Here is a 17,208-nt window from a genome sequence, read left to right as displayed (position 1 = left end):
GGTTATGCGCTTCTCCGGGAAATAATGAACGATGGCGCTATCTTGTGGTCAAAATTATCAGCCTTCATGGAACATCATGGCAAAATCTTTCAACAAGGTTTCATGGTTGATATTGTTGTTGTTTTTTCTCAACAAATAAATAATCATTTTGATGATGATGATAATAATAATATTAATAATAATAATATTAATGTCAATGTGTCTGTGTGTCAAATAATGCTTCGTTTGTCCATTTGTGAATTATACAAACGTCATATGTTGTTCCACAATGTAAAGTGAAGAGCGAGCAAATGTGTTTTGTTTTGTATTCTTGTGGTGCTTTGTAGCACCGGGGCTCAAAACTATCTCAATAAATTAGTAATTTTGAATTACACCATAATAACTAATTGCATAATAATGTCATATTAATTCATTACCAAGAGCAAAAGGGTTTCAGTCCATGAGCATTTACATACAGTACTTTGCAAATGAGAACATGAGTAATGTGTATACAATATGTTTTACCATTATCAACTTTGTGCCACTAGATGGCAGCATCCTACTGAGTAACTGCACTTGGAAGTCATGAGAGCGAAGACACTCACTATGTTTACAGCCTGCCACCCTTTTTGATATTTCAGTTGCGTTTCAGGTACAAAGAATGAAATATGTGGGATAGAGTCATTATCTTGCACAGTTAAGACATAGTCCTCATTATCAAGACTACTCCTAGAGTTGTATGTGCATTTTAGTGTGTTGGTCATGAATTATAAATGAATATATGTCTGGGAAAATAGTTCACAAATAAAGCTTTACATAACCCATTTTAAAAACACCGTAAACCATTGGGGGGGGGGGGGGGGGGGATTTTTAACCAAACATTATGTCTTTATGGGCTGCATCTAAAGTTCTTAAAGTTCTACACTTTTTTTCAATTAAATAATTGGTTTCGGTGTTTTTGTTTTTCTCATGACTTATACCGCAGTATGAGCATACTACCTTTTCGAGATGTAATGAAAATATAACTGTTACTGCTATATGCCCATCTAGCCATTTACTTTATAATTTATTTCCACCAGGGTCGCGGATGAACTGGTCACCAAAATATGCAACTCTATGTGTGTGCGTGTGTGGCGCTCACGCGCGCGTGTATAGATGCCCTCGCCATCTGACAGATTTGGAGCGTTTTTGCAAAGGAGAGTGGGCAAATATTGCCAAATCAAAATGTGCAACACTAGATTCCTACCCCAAAAGCCAAAGGTGCTGCAACAAAGTATCAGTTTGAGTGTGTGTACATGTACAACATGTATAACCAAGTTGAAACATTAAACAGTTGGACATTAGCGTTCAAAAATCTTGAGGTCAAATTAAGTTCACCTGGAAATGCTATAACACATTTTACAGTCATCCTGAAATTTCACCCGAAAGCCAACTTTTTGTGATGAGTGTATATATCGTCACTCTCTTAAAAAATAATGGCCTAAGTAATTTTTTTTTCATTTTTTTCAGAAAACACCAAGAACTGAACCAAATTCTGATTATCTTATTAGTATTAATAATTTCATTTTAGGCATAGAATTTAATGATTTATTTAACTAAGGACGCAGCCAATTTTAGCAGTGGTGGCCAACATCCAGATTTTTAAGGCAACATTTTTTTTGTCAAAATATGACTTAGACCATTATTTTAAGAGGCTGACGGTATGTGACTTAAAGTGAAGGCCTAAAACACATGTGCAAACACCTTGTGCAAACAATATCACTATTTTGGAAATGGCACTCACTAATATGAAGTGCAGTACACTACTGCAAACGACAATAATAATAACAAACTAAATGATGAAACCATGTAAAATGGTTAGTGTTGTATGTTTTCCTTTATTTATCTTCCACCTGCTGCTGCTGCTGCTGCTGATGATGATTATCTATGTTTGTCATGTCATTCTGACAATGTCAGTGTGTCGCAGCCAAGTCAGTGTTGACTTTACATTGATGTTGACTGGCTAAAAACCACGTGTGACCTGCTCACAAAGGTCAACACAACCAGGTTCTCTAATCAAACACACTCAGCTATTTAAGGGAGTGAAGTGAAATGTTTGCTTGCACCCACCTTGACCATGAGGGGACTCATCCTCTGCTGCCTTGTGGCTCTGGCCAGTAAGTGGTTTTAATTAAAAATAATAATGTACTTTCCAATAAATGTTTCATACATGATGCTTCCCAGTTGTGTTCTCTTGCTAACACTGTCTTAATATTATATTATTTGTAGCATGTCAAAGTGTCCACTATGGTGAGTATTTCAGCATACGCCACAGAAGTGAACACGCTGTCTTCTAGTATTGTGTTGAAATATTTTTCATTTATACTTTTGAAAATTCATTCCAGAGTTCAGCCTCAACCCCAAGAAAACCTACGAATATAGATATGAGGGACTGGCCAATTTTGGACTGGGCATGCCAAACCTGGCTGAATCTGGTGTCAAACTAACATGCAAGCTCAAAATTGTCGGAATGTCTGCGCAGACCTTCCTCCTTCAGGTAAGGAGGGACATGGAAAACAGGAGAAAATAACGTAGAACGTTATGATGTTAAGTGCCTGCGAAAAATACATTTTTAATTAAGCATTTGTAATTAAAGCATGTAAGACTGAGGTTTTGTTTTTATTAATTGAATTGAACTAAATCAGCATATTATTTTAATTTAAGTTTGTTACTGCTATTTTACATTTTTTCATGTATTTGTTTTGGCTGTCTGTGTTGTTATACGAATCATTTTTGCTCTGTGCAGTGAGCACTGAGGGCCCAAAAAATATTTTATTTTATTATTATTATTATTTCATTCATTATATATACATATATATATATATATATATATATATATATATATATATATATATATATATATATATATATATATATATATATATATATATATATATAAAGTGAAGGGCACTCCATTTTGGTTCCCGACCCTAAGTTTTGAAAACATAAGCTGATCTGCAAAAAACATGGACAAAAGTTTCAATTGTGTTTTCAACTGTCTTTTTTTTTTTCCACAAAATATTTTTTGTGATGTTATAATCAGTTTAAAGCTGTCACTCGTCTTATGGTAGTATCGTCTTCTCTGGATTAAAGATTTCAGATTTGGCCTTCGAGGAGTTTAACGGCTTCCCAGGGAAGAACAGCTTCACTGCTCAACCTAAACTCACTCAGCGCATCGCGGCCCAGCTCGTCAAACCCTTCATGTTTGACTTTGCCAGTGGGCATGTGGGCTACATCCACGCCTCAGCTGAGGTATCTGACACTGTTGTCAACATCATTAGAGGCATACTCAGCTTCTTCCACATCACTGTCAAGACCACACAGAGCTTCTATGCACTCGAGGAGGTGAGAAGGCACAATCTCTTCTCTATTGGATGTTCATTAGCCACATGAAGTGTTGCTAAAAACGTGATTTTATTTTTAGGCTGGCATTCATGGCATGTGTCAGAGTAACTATGCAGTTGAAGAAAACAAGGAGACAAAGGACATGACCATCACTCAGGTTGTGGATGTCACTAACTGCAGGGAGAAGGCAGAACGCTACAGAGGAATGGCAACCGCTGTGCTTGACGATATTTCCAAAAAGGTCTGTTTGGATGATATGATTGAGAAAAAAAAGTGTATGGGAAGGAATCACATTTGTTAACTTAGGTGGGTAATAAAAGTTAACCCACAAAACTCTCAGCCAATCAATTAATAACACGTATAGTCATGCAAATACATTTTTATTTGCATATTATTATATTACTTATTACACAAAATCAAAATATACTAACTGTGATTGGCTGGCAAGCAGTTCAAGGTGTACCCCGCCTACTGTCTGAAGACAGCTGGGATAGGCTCCACAGCACTCCCCGCGACCCTTGTGAGGATAAGCGGTGTGGATAATGGATGGATGGATAATATTACTAAACAAGAGTCACAAAAAAGTGTTGCTGTGTTTTGTTCCAAAAGAAGTATCCCAAAAATATGTAACTTTTCTACCAACATCTGTGGTTTCATTTCCTTATTTACGTTACTGCGAAATGTTTGTAATGAATAAGGTAGTGTAAGTATAACAATTTATAACGTGTTGTGTCGTCCATTCCAGAGAGGGGATTCTATTGTTTCAACCATGAGATACATTTACACAATCAAACCGACAATTGAGGGAGGCCTCATTTCCAGGGCTCATGGCTTGGAGCAACAACACTTCAGTCCTTTCAATGTGAAGGGCGGAAGCTTCAAGATGAAAGCAACGTAAGTCATGACTAAATCTTAAATTCTGCTCACAGTGAAGCTAAGCTTGCTTGCAATGCTGAAACCATCCATCCTGCAGAAAGGAAATCGTGCTGCTAGATGTGAGGGACACACCTGGTGTTACCGGCACATACGGGCCAATGGAAAACCGAGGCAGCATTATTTACAAGTTTGTCGAGGCAGCAGCACATATTCCGATCGTCATGCAGAACTTGGATGATGCGGTATCAAAGGTAATGGTAATGATTCAAACAAAATGGAATTCAATCAAATGTAAATATAGTGGTAAATGAATATTGCTTTTCATTTCAGAGTACCGTTCCATGAAAATCAAATGCGATACATACAAAATATGGACGAACACAATGAAATGTTTCTTCTCTCTGCAGGCTGTTGACTTGATCAAGCATTTGTCTCAAGTCAATAGCTACCAAATTGAGAGCGCAACGACTGAGGACGTGATGAAGTTGTATCAACTCCTGCGATTGGTGCCATATGAAGGATTAGAACTTATGTGGAGGCAGCTTGCGGCACATGACGAGTACAGGTGAAGTATCTCAAAGTCATATAGTAAGAATGAAACTTACTGAACCTGTAAATTAGATATTGTTTTACTTTTGCCACGTTAAAATGGCAAGGTGGTGATTCGTCAGTATCCTGCTGCACATTACGGTATGTCCAAATCAGATCCACTTCAACAGAATGAGTAATGACTGAATTGTTCATCCTCATTCAGTTTAAAATGTCTTCAGTCTGACACTTTATCTGATTAAAGATGCATTATCATGTCGGTTTGATTAAAGAAAGGTTAATGTAAAAAGCAGCTCTCCATTAAAACGGAGGAAACCACTGACACTTTATTTTATTAAAAGCAACCCTTGACCTTTATCTCTCTGACACAATTTAATTTAATTAGTTTAAGGATAATCTTTGATGTGAAAGATTAGAACTGCTTAATCAATTTCCTCTGACTTTGCCCTCATTAGACGGTGGTTTTTGGACACGGTTGTGGAAGTCAACGATGCCAGAATCCTTAAGTTCCTGCAAATGAGGTTCCAGGAAAGAGACATAACTGCTTCCGAGGCCCTCCAAACGCTCTTGTTGGCCTTCAACCATCTAGAGGCTATTCCTGAATTGGTTGAGATGGCTAAGGTGAGAATGGGAAAAAGGGGCAAAAAGCTGTTTGAACAAAGACAACCCATGTGTTCCATGATGATGTTGTTGCCTTTTCTTCTCAGATCTTCCTGAGCCTGCCCTACAGTAGATCTAACATATTTGTATGGCATACTGTGGCCCTCTCTTATGGCTCTCTGGTGTACAAGCACTGTGCCTATTACACACCTTGTCCAGTGTCTGCTGTTCAGGTAAGTAAACAATCATAAATGCATTTTACATTTTGCATAGTATACCTTCACTACTTGAAATTGTTATCTAGTTTTCATCAGTTCACCCCACCCCACTCAAAGTCTACTTCCAGACAGGCAAATTACCGAACCCCTCTTTTATTAAGAAGTTTGTAGAGATCATATGTCCAGCATTCTCTTTATTTGGCGAGGAATCTTTTGGATAAGGAAAACTATAGATACAAATAAATGGGTTAAAAAGTCATGGAATCCAATCATTTACTCAGGCTACCTTTTTTTTCAAAGCAGTTTTTTCCAATCAGTGCCCTCTAAAGTGTACGATGAACTCACACTTATCAAGGGCATACATTCCAGCCTCACCAGCCTGAAAAAGAGAGACCAAGTGGAAAAAGAAAAGTTGTCTTATAATTTTGTGCCTCCCACACCTTAAAACATATTTTAAATGATCAATACACAATTTTAAAGTGTTCCTTAGCACCTGTTCTCATTCTCTTGCTGTCAAGAAATGAGAGATTATCATACGGCCTAAAAGACTCGTACAGTTGTCCAAATAATAGGCAAAGCATGCTTGCTTCAATCTGTTTATTTGTCTTAGCTAGTTTACTTTAAAACCGACAAAAAGAGAATTAGCCAGTGTACGTTTAAACACCAAAATGTTCAAACCAAACCATATAAAAACAAAATTATTTTAATTATTATTACTATTATTATTACTATTATTATTTTAATGCTAACATCTAGCTTACGACAATTAAAGTCATTTCAAACTTTCAAACAACTGCTACTTGAAAACACGCGGAACAGCCTCACATTCAATCCACAACAAAAGTTGTTGTGAATTATATATTAACCGTTGTGTATTTAATCATTGTATATTTTAACAACTAAATGTCAAAACAAATCTTGCGGTACAACATTACACTCAAGCGTATATACTTTCTGCACTGTGAGCTTAGTCGGGCACCTTCATTACCTCTTTTTCTCTTTTCCTAATTACACTGAAGACACTTTGTTGTTAAAGTTCTGCACATATGAACAATATTGACTTTAACAACGATTTCATTCCATTACCTAGCCACTGCTGGACTTTGCTCTGGACAGTCTGAAGAATAACAAGGAGGAAGACATGGTTTTGGCTCTGAAAGCTCTGGGCAACGCGGGTCATCCAGGCAGCATTAAAACCATCATGCGTTTCCTCCCTGGAGTGTCTGCCAACCCGGTTGATCTCCCCCCTCGCGTGCTGAGTGCTGCTGTCCAGTCCTTGAGACTCATTGCTGCACGAGACCCACACAGTGTAAGAACACAAAACGCAGAGGGTAACGGCACATAAATGCCCTGTACAATTCTTAACAAATATGCTTTGCATGGAATTGTGTCCAAGTTGTTACTTTTCTCACTGTACCCTGACTCTGAAAGCTCATGATCATAATATTCGACTTTTCAGGTCCAAGACATCACCATGAATCTTTATCTGCAAAAGGACCTTCCTGCCGAGTTGCGCATGTTGGCCTTGATGATCTTATTTGACACGAAGCCACCGATGGCGCTGGTGTCCACTGTGACCGCACATCTGCAGGAGGAGAAGGACCTTAATGTTGTTAGCTTTACTTACTCGTATTTGAGAAGCATGGCCAGATCCAGAACTCCCGACAATGTATTCCTGTGGGTATAATGATTGAAAAACATGAGTTAGCAATACTGTTCGGAATTTTACAATGTTTTGTTTGTGGTGTCTGCCAAAGGTCCACTGCCTGTAACGTAGCAGTGAAAATCCTGGCCCCAAAATTTGGTCGCCTCACCTATCGCTTCAGCAAGGCAATGCGCTTGGACTGGTTTAGTGGTGCGTTCACATACAGCAATATAGTACGGTATTTGCTTTGAAGACTAAATAACATGTCTATTTTCCCAATGCAGATGATTTACTCCTTGGCACAGCTGCAGAGTTCTTCATGCTAAGAAATGCAACAGAAATCATCCCTACTGAAATCATAATGAAAGGAAAGTTATATTTCATCGGGAGAATTCTTCAACTTTTGGAGGTACAATATATTGAAATGCATTTAAATATGAATAGAAGGCAAATGTGCTTTACCTTGAATGATACCAACGTGTTTTTCTTTTCAAGATGGGCGTACGTGCTGACGGTATCAAGGAAATGTTTGGCTCAATCATCCCTGAATTCAAAGGAGATTTTAGTGACTTCCAGGCCATTTATCGGCAGGTTGGGACATTATATTTCGATTTTTTATTTAAATGTGTTAATGTAAATTGTATCTCAGACAAATATTGTGTGATTTTTCAGCTCCGAAATTTGGGTACTCAGCCCAGTGACAAACCTCTTCTTCATTTCTATTCTCGCGCTTCTGGACAAGAGTGGTTCTTTGCAGATATCAACAGAGAGTTTATTCGCAATATCATCAATGTGAGAGCATAAAGCACAATATACAGAGCAAAAATAATCCCTCTGTAACGTACACTAACAATTTAATTTGTACTTGCAGACTCTAAGTCCTTCTGCAGGCAAAGACAGCCCTTTGTGGAGGGTCATTGAGAATTTACAGAAGGGAATTTCTTGGCACCGAACAAAGGCCTTCTTAATCTTTGAGACTCGCTACTTCCAAGCTACCACTCTCGGTCTACCACTGGAGATCAGCAAATATTATCAGACGCTTAATAGCATCACTGTGAATGGTGACAAAGTTTTTTTAAACCACCACTTAATGAAAACCTTGGGATTCAATTTAAAGCTACATTTTGAGTGTCAAAATGTTGTTGACGTTGGTGTTGTTGTTTTCAGCAAAAGCTGCAATAAATCCGCCACTGAAGGACCACCTTGGACAACTCTTGACCTCAGAAATTTCACTGGAGACTGATGGCTTTGTTGGGTAAATATCAAGTTCAACAATGTTCATAAAAAATTCATACCACTTCATCTCCTGAAGTAAACTCCTTTTTTTGCAGTTGCACAAAGGATATTTGGGTGTCCTATGGTATCAACACAGAGCTTTTCCACAGTGGTGTTGAGTTTAAGAGCAAAATACCTTATTCCATCCCATGGAAGTTATCCGCCAAGGTTAACATCAGAGAAAGGAAATTTGAACTTGACATCCCTTTGAGCAAAAAGGAAGTTGAACTCATCACAGTCAGGTATGATTTGGGGGTGGTCAGGAATCAAAAAGTTTAAAAAAGAATAGTACTGTATCCTAACACATCTTTTATTCTGACTAGAGGTGTTTTGTGAAAACAGTCTTTATCTTTTATTTATAAACTCTGTACATAGTATGTGTTCACGCTTAAACACCCCAAAGAAACACTAGTAGTCCTTCTTGAGTAACCTATGTTCGGGGCTTCCTTTCCTCTGCCGTGGCCTGATCTGCCTATGGGAAACAACTCTGTAAGAGAAAAAAAAAACACTTGAACAGGCTTCATTACACCATAGAGATTCACAAACAAATATATTTTGCTCCAACCGTAGGCAGTCAGAATATTTTTCACAGGGACTTTGGGGAGCAATGACCACAACAACATCTAGCTGGTCCAAAGTGGCATCAACAAGCTAATTAGCTAAATAACTTGCATGTGGGAATTTGTGGTACCTCACTGATTAATTGTTTGTTTGGTGGCTATTCAACAGGCTAAGGTGTGTGTACATGGGGTGAGTTGCTCACAGCCTTTGGCACTAATGCTGTGCCACAGCTGTTGGTTGCAAATGATTTGGCTCAATCAAGTTTGTTTTATTATCTTTCAAACATTTGAATAGTTCAATTCAAAAAAATGTAACAATTTCAAGTATGGTGTGAAAGCCACCATTGGTATTAAATGAAGAACCTCTTGCTGAGTGAAGCCAAATGATCTCGCTCACTATCATGACCCATACAGTAACTCCCATCACCAATGTTGCCTGGATGAGTGTGGAATCCATAAGCTAGCAGAACAATAAACGAGTGAGGGAATGGGGAAAAACAACAATAAATACAGAATTAAAATGTGTCTTGTTCTTTTTCCAACCAATAGCTCTGATGTATATGCAGTCTCAAGGAACATTGAAGCGATAGCTTTGCCTAAAATGACCCCCATGATGCCCAAAGCTATTGACTCTAATAACGAAATTGTCCGCAAGGATCCGACAGTTGTGAAGCTTGAAATTGACGAAGAGGTACAATATAATCAACTCCATTGGGAGAATTAATTACAAATGAAACCCATAAAAGTCTAATGGTGTTCTACACAAACAGTTGCAGAAGCCCAACAATTGGCATCCAAGGGACAAATGGTGCACCGAGAATAACATTTATGGAGCAGTTTTCTGCATTGAATCCGAGTTGAGAAGAGCATATTACCACGAGGAGTACCCATTGTACTACTTCTTGGGATACACTAATGTGGCACTTAAAGCAGTCCCAGGTAAGCTTCACAACTCAGAAACATTACATCGTACTATGTTAAAAACTACAGTCCAATGTGTATAACAGAGTTGACTACCCTTCTTCAAGTCCAGGCAAACAAAGCTGTTGACAAGATCCGATTTGAGGTCAATGCTGGTCCAAGCAAATACCCTAGTAGCACCCAAGAACTCCTTGAGAATCTACGGAGGCTCTCAAAGGTTTAGAGCTAAGCTCGCAACTTCATTATGCTACATTTTACATTTCAGCCATTGAAATTATTGTACTATTTGATTTTTTTACAGGAAGCCACATCAGCAGCTCAACTGTCCTCAGAGTCAGAATCAAGTGAAACGGAGCTAAATCCAAGGACTACTGGCATGGTAATGGAAACAGAAAGCACACACCTGAGAGTTGCCAAAAATTGATCTCACCTCGTCTTGACTCATTATCCATGATAATAATAATTCTCATTTAGCTGAACTCTGCACTTGATCCAGACACTGCACATCATGGTTATGACTTGGATAAACAACAACAACAATAACTACAAAAAGACGTTGTTTTTGGTTCAACAGGTCTTTAATTCAACACCCGAAGCTATTTTCAACATCAGAGCTCTTGCAGTGAGCGGGAGCCATAAGCCTGAAGGATATGAGACAACTGTGTACTACACACCCATGACCAACCTTAGGAACACCCAACTCATTGTGTCCCAGGTGGCAGACAATACCAACTGGAAAATGTGTATGGACACTGTGCTTGATGGGCACGCAGAAGCAAAGGTAGACCTCAAACACACACAATTTTACAGACAAGTATATCACTATATCGCTAATCTGGTTAAAAGGGTTGTGAAAAGCTGAAGTGTAACCGAGCTGACTTTTGGGGAAGGCATACTACACACTGGACTGCATGGTCGTCAATCGAACATAGGGCACATATAGACACAAACAACAATTCAGTCTTATTCACTCTATCGCTGAGTTGTATTTTTTGACTCCTCTAGATGACATTGTTGGTTTAAAAATGGCAAGTCAGTGTGTTTTCAGCACTATGTTGAACAGACAGCGCCATCTAGAGGAGTCACAAATACAACAACTGGTTCATGTAGCATCTTGAAGCTTCATTTTCCCATAACTACATACAGATACAAAAACTGAGTTGAACATTAGTTCTTAACAACCGCCAGCAAAGACAATTCCAACTAAAGAACACAAATATTACCACTGTAGACCCATTTTATGATTAAATCTAACATCTAACACAGCATTAAAAATAATAACAAGTGATTTTGCATGTGATGCTAGAAAATAGACTAAGTAAAAAATAATATGTTGTTTGATTTTCCATATGAGTTCTTGCTTATTGTTTAATTATTAATAATGATTTCGATTGTTTTCATAGGGATACAGAACCGAAATATAAGGTGGATGCTGGACATGAACATGATTAGTAGTCAGGACAAATTTCAAATTAGGAATTATGATTGTAAAGGGGTTAAAGTCGCCGTCATGTGTTTGGTGTTGGTATTAGGTGTATGCTGGTGGTGCCACAGCCAAGTGTCCTATGTCTAACTTTGCTGATATTCCATGTTTGGTCTAGGCACACCTTAGATGGGGAGCTGAATGTCAGTCCTTTGATATGTTACTGAGTGCCAATACTGCACGTCTGCCTGGTTCCAAACCAACACTAAGAGCCAAAGTTCACTGGACCAGAATCCCGGAAACCATGGCACAGTTTTTCATTGGGTGAGAACACAAACAAATGAGACTTTTGACTGTTTTTCTTAAATCATATCTCTCAAACTGAATGGTTAGTAAAACATGCTCTTTACCCTTCCCAGTATTAAGACCTATATCCCAGGCATGGCTTTCCTTCTTGGCTTCAACCAACAACATGAGAGTAATCCAAAGCAGGAACTTTCTGCTTCAGTTGTTGCTGCCTCGGCAGACAGCATCGACGTGAGGATTCAATTCCCAGAGGTGCACACTTCAACAAACTGTTAACATCCGTACCTCGTGTTAAAATGAAGTATTTACACCGATGTGTCATTTCCTTTGTATTTTCATTAGTATACAGTCTACCGCCAGTCTGTCCCAGTTCCTCTGCCACGTGGCAGTCTTCAGGAATTCCAATACAACACCGGAAACACAACAATGTAGAGGACTGGATAACACCAAGTGAGCAACAAGCCACTCTACAACCACAGCAATTATTTCTTTTCTATTTCATGAGCAGATGTTTGAAAAGTGTGCCATTTTTGTATTTGCCCTGCAGAGAGCGAGACAAGGAACATTCCAAATGGAAGAGGTCCCTCCCTTTTGTAGTAAAGACTCAACCACCAAATTATCGGCACCCTGAATAAAGGCAGCATCAGTAATCCCTAAAATGTCACCAGTTTGGAAATACCTTGTAAAAGGTCCCGATTTATTGGTTTAAGAGCATGTCAATATTTAAACAACCATCTCTGGAGGAAAGTTCCTGTTCTGTGTCCCAAAGCCTCTGATGCTCGTCACAGTGGAATGACAAAATACATGTTTCAGTCACATTCAAGTTCTGACAAAATATTGTACATAATTCAAATATCCTGCAACCACCATGTTCCATTTGTGCTTGTTCAATATTCAGTCTAAATGATAACGATAATACCAAAGTTCAGTTCTTTTGTTAAAGAAGTAATAGTTTCCATGGTATCGTTTTAGGTTACAAAAATATTAGAGGTGAAGAGCAAATAGTCTTTGGCCTTGTAGTGCTGTAAAATATTAGAAATAAGCGCAAATGACAATAACAGATGGTTTATACTGAAAGATACATTTATTTACAAGGTCTGGATGACCTCTTCTGTTTGATAACCCACTAGTACTGTTTGCAGATGCCAAAATACAATGTCACCATCCATGCTATTAAAGTAGGCCGCTGGGCCCTTTGGGAAAAACACTAATTGCATATTATATAACCTTGTCCCCATACTTGGGAAAAACATTAACTGGCTCTAATTACAAAATTAAAAAAAAAAAAATGCAAACTAATACAACATTTTATGACAGGACCATTTCTTTTCATGTTTTTATTAAACTGCATTGTATTGTCTAATTTCACTTAATTTAACTGTATTCACATTTAATAATTCCTTACAAATAGTTTCATTCAAAGTATTCATTTTTCTTGTGTCATTAGAAGAGTATCAAAACAAATTTTAGCATGGGCGTTAAAGGTAGTCGGTAAAATATGTAATAAAAAAAAAAAAGAAAATCAAACAAACACATACATTCATAACAGGGCTCAGCAACGTGGTGGCCACAGGCACCAAATAGTCCCCAAGGACCATATGAGTAGCCCACGGGTCTGTTCTAAAAATAGCACACCAGTGATGGGAGGGCATTGAAATCAACAATTAAAAATTTATCACACAATCCAGAGAAGCTTCCTTTGAACATATGAAAGGAATTTTACAATTGAAAGCCTTGCATAATTCATATTTAAGTTTCAAGTGTTTATAATACAATTCTGTGGGATTTACAGCCTTTTTGTACAATAATAAGATGACTAAATCTCAACTAGCCATGACAACAAACTATATGTGTCATTGCCGGTGATAATTAGCGCCTCCTTTTTTAAACAAGGACTGTCTGTCCTCAATATGTATGGCACCACATCTCCTGCCTGCACTGATTTAGCCAGATGGTGTTCAACTGTAGAGAGTAGACATTGCGAGATGAGCACAATTCTAATGGTGTCATTATGTTTCATTTAAATCTCTAATATGCTGTGGGCTGTCAAGAGACACTTGGTTGTCTGAATTCAAATGTGTTATATCGAAATCAAGATCCACATGCCCTCTTGTTGTCTCCACATGGACTGACCTTGCACTCACATGCCCTTTAGCTGAGTGAACTAAACTGGTATTAAAAAAAAATAATACATGACCGCATATGACAGATCAGGTAATTTGGAGGAGGAGCGATCTACACTTCCCACCTACTTTGCTGGTTTTCTAGAGTTGGTGGTAAGCCTCATTAGGCAGGCTATATAGTCATCAGAGAGGAGCTGACAACAAAAATGGCTGCAGATATACTGTAGTCATCCAATTGTACTGGTGTGCGCAATTAAGGCTGGATTTACACTGCATGGTTCAAGTGTTACAATACTAAATTATTTTTTTGCTCCTAAATTACCCAATTTTATGATATATATTGGCAGTTTAAAGACATTTAAAAAAATGCATGGAATCCTCTATCCCCAGATCGGAATCAGGCATTTTCCAAATGTGGACGATAATCCGGTTTGTATAGGACAGCTGCCCATGTGACCCAGTGGTGAATGGTCAGGGCCAGCAATACCTTCTGAGGTGGCATAAACATTATCAGAAGCCATCATATGACTATTGAAATCCTTACTCAGGTTGAAGTGGCCGTTCCGACCAGACTCAGTATTTCTGACAGACTGTCACGTTGCTACCATCAGGGATGTACCTCTTGTACCTAATGGATGGATGGATACAAATGAATGTTAACAATTGAAACGAAACCTAAAAATTATTATGTTTGGTGGCTCTGTGTTGACATCTTGTGTTAAAAACTGTGCTATGTCACCGTGACCTTCAAGCAAGGAGGAAGTACTTTTGCATATTTTGTCAAATGTGGAGGTAGGTTGCGCATATACCGGATTCACTCTAAAGCTGGGGTCACCAACTCCGGTCCTCGAGGGCACCTGTCCTGCAGGTTTTCAATCTCTCCCTGCTGTAACACACCTGATTCAAATGATCAGCTCATCAGCAAACTCTTGAGAAGCCTGATAACGATCCTGATCATTTTAACAGGTGTGTTACAGCAGGGAGAGATTGAAAACCTGCAAGACAGGTGCCCTCGAGGACCGGAGTTGGTGACCCCTGCTCTAAAGGATATAAGCCGATTTGATATAGTATATGATACAAACACAAGTCTAGTTTACATTGTCTGGTCTGAATCTGTTCATGGGTTTGTATAGTAAATGTGGTCAGTTACCACCATGGTTGTAAAATTGATCTTCGTTGAAAATTTAAGTCTATACTAGGAGTCTGCTAGGCTACAGTACAGCAGCAAATAGTTGAACGTGCTTTAAGGGGATGTCAAAAGCAAATTATATTCATGCTGTGAAAAGAATCAGACAACATGCTAACATCCATACGCTGAAGACGTGATGAGCAAATCTAAGTTTTCATCTTGTATTACCTGTCGTTGCATCAGCATGACTCGTTCCGCAGCAGGATCGGATCCAGGTTTTATTGCTTTCCCAGCGCAACCAAACGAAACAAAACGTGACAAGATTGTTTTGATTATTTAATCAGCACTGTTCATTTAAGTGGGGTGTGTTTTTATTTTTTAACATTTTCACCCATTTTTAAAATTTGAGAAACCACACGTGACAGCATGAAAATTGTCATGTGTGCTTTCTGTTTTTATAGTGAGTGTGGTGTATTTGTCTCAATGTCATATTGTCTCAACGTATACAGTTCCTGGCTTTACACTGTTCACACCTGACCAAACAAATCATGCTGTCTTTGTCCACTTTGTACAATTTAGGTGAGCACGTCTGTGCTCTGCACAAGCATTACACATATGCACAATAAGAAACAGTCAGGACATTGAATAGTATTGTAAAATTGAACTGGTGGAGGTGTGCCTTGAAGCGGATGTTTTTGACAGCAGAGTGGTCATTTTAATGGTAGTTTGTGAAAATGGAGGCCATGCATGTATGTGTTTGTTTAGTATAGTCATAATGGAAATTATTTTTCCATAGCAATATGAAAATTAAAAGCACCGCTACCGCATCAAGCATTAAGTCAAAATGTAAAGTTGTTCAGAAGGCCTGTCATGCGTCTTATGCCATTTTCAATCATTTTATACACGTCCATGCAAATAGGCAGCATGTTAATGTCGCCTGTACGTGATGCTTTTCAAAACCTTATGAAAAACGTACCCAATTTTCCCTAATGGTCATCATGTAAAACCTGAAAGGAAATTGTATTTTATGCAAAAACAAATGTGTGTTTGTGTTGAGCACTAGAGGACAGCATTTACCAGATATGAAAATATGCCTGGCAGCAGTGTGCAGTTCACAGAGAGGACTAAGCAGCATATATTGACACACTGTGGGGAAAGATAAATGCATGTTTTGCCCCTCAACTCTCTGGCATGTGAAAGGGGGGACACAAAATATAAAATGAAAAACAACACTTGGCAGTTGAGTGCAGTAGTGAATGATCCATATAGTGTCGGGTCATGAAAAGCATCATGAGCTCACGTAATTGCTTCTGTTGATGTGAGAAAAACATTGGTTGATTTTCAGTGGGAATGTGGACATGATTGTCAACAGCTCCCAGGAGGAGAATATGACATCATGCATGCAGCTGTCGAAATTAACCTGCTATCACACCATCGAAAGCTGTGAAAATAAGCTTCTTTTTCTCATCATTGACAAGCAGGTAAAAGATGGTTGCTATCTCTCATCTGTACTTCATGTTACATTACAATAGTGTACTTTTATGACTGTCTTAACACTCACACACACCATTGAAACTAGTAGTGATGAACCAATGAATTGATTGCTCATTTTCAAGGTAAATTAGTCAAATTCCCGTCCATCCCACCCAAGGGTTGGGTGCAATAGAGACCTTTTAGGGGTCGTGAGGAACATGATCCTAACCCTATTGACCACACCCTCAACACGCGTGCGTGGGTGTGCCTGAATGTGTCTTCATGTTTTATGCTGAAGGGCTACGTTACGTTGTATATCATACCACCGGTTCTTGAAATTTCGCTATATTAATCCATAATAGCCCTTTTTATTTTTATTATAAACTCCACTTAACCTAAAATACATGACTATTACTCCAAAGACGCATTGGAAGAAATAAAGACCACTCCCCCATCAGCAATTGGTAGTAAATGCGGTGTTTACTATTGAAATATACTCTGCAGATGACATGTTTGTGCAACCACTTATCTTTTTTAAGATTATTGCTGTAAAACATGTTTGCATGGAAGCAACGCATTCTTCCCAAGTTAATCTCACTGCACTGAACAATCTAGTGTATCCTCCAGTATCACTTACTGAATTGCACAAAGGATGTATGCAATCTTAAGGCCATGAGGGGGCACTGTTCATCCTAGCAGCGACTTATGACTTATGTTGAAGGGTCTGAGTCACCCCAAACCACCGCA

General features: G+C 38.5%; 1 protein-coding gene across 1 annotated transcript; it reads left to right on the top strand.

Annotated features, from left to right (window-relative positions):
* Nucleotides 1-2,095: 2,095 nt before the first annotated feature.
* vtg3 (vitellogenin 3, phosvitinless) lies at nucleotides 2,096-12,588 on the top strand. The gene is made up of 28 exons (XM_086046692.1): nucleotides 2,096-2,135; nucleotides 2,248-2,268; nucleotides 2,364-2,515; nucleotides 3,112-3,363; nucleotides 3,443-3,604; nucleotides 4,109-4,257; nucleotides 4,337-4,490; nucleotides 4,647-4,804; nucleotides 5,244-5,409; nucleotides 5,496-5,621; nucleotides 6,697-6,915; nucleotides 7,066-7,283; nucleotides 7,364-7,461; nucleotides 7,536-7,660; nucleotides 7,747-7,842; nucleotides 7,924-8,043; nucleotides 8,123-8,312; nucleotides 8,419-8,506; nucleotides 8,583-8,768; nucleotides 9,636-9,777; nucleotides 9,857-10,025; nucleotides 10,115-10,224; nucleotides 10,309-10,386; nucleotides 10,582-10,788; nucleotides 11,609-11,754; nucleotides 11,850-11,988; nucleotides 12,079-12,186; nucleotides 12,284-12,588. The coding sequence occupies exons 1-27, from the start codon at nucleotides 2,096-2,098 to the stop codon at nucleotides 12,166-12,168; spliced, it is 3,801 nt and encodes a 1,266-aa protein (XP_085902818.1). The 3' UTR covers nucleotides 12,169-12,186; nucleotides 12,284-12,588.
* Nucleotides 12,589-17,208: the final 4,620 nt, after the last annotated feature.

The sequence above is a fragment of the Filicampus tigris genome, chromosome 12 (assembly GCF_054856515.1).
Source record: "Filicampus tigris isolate MCC_2025a chromosome 12, RoL_Ftig_1.0, whole genome shotgun sequence".
NCBI classification, from domain to species: Eukaryota; Metazoa; Chordata; class Actinopteri; order Syngnathiformes; family Syngnathidae; genus Filicampus; species Filicampus tigris.
Note: the sequence above shows the minus strand (reverse complement) of the source record. Positions and strands in the feature narration are given on the sequence as shown.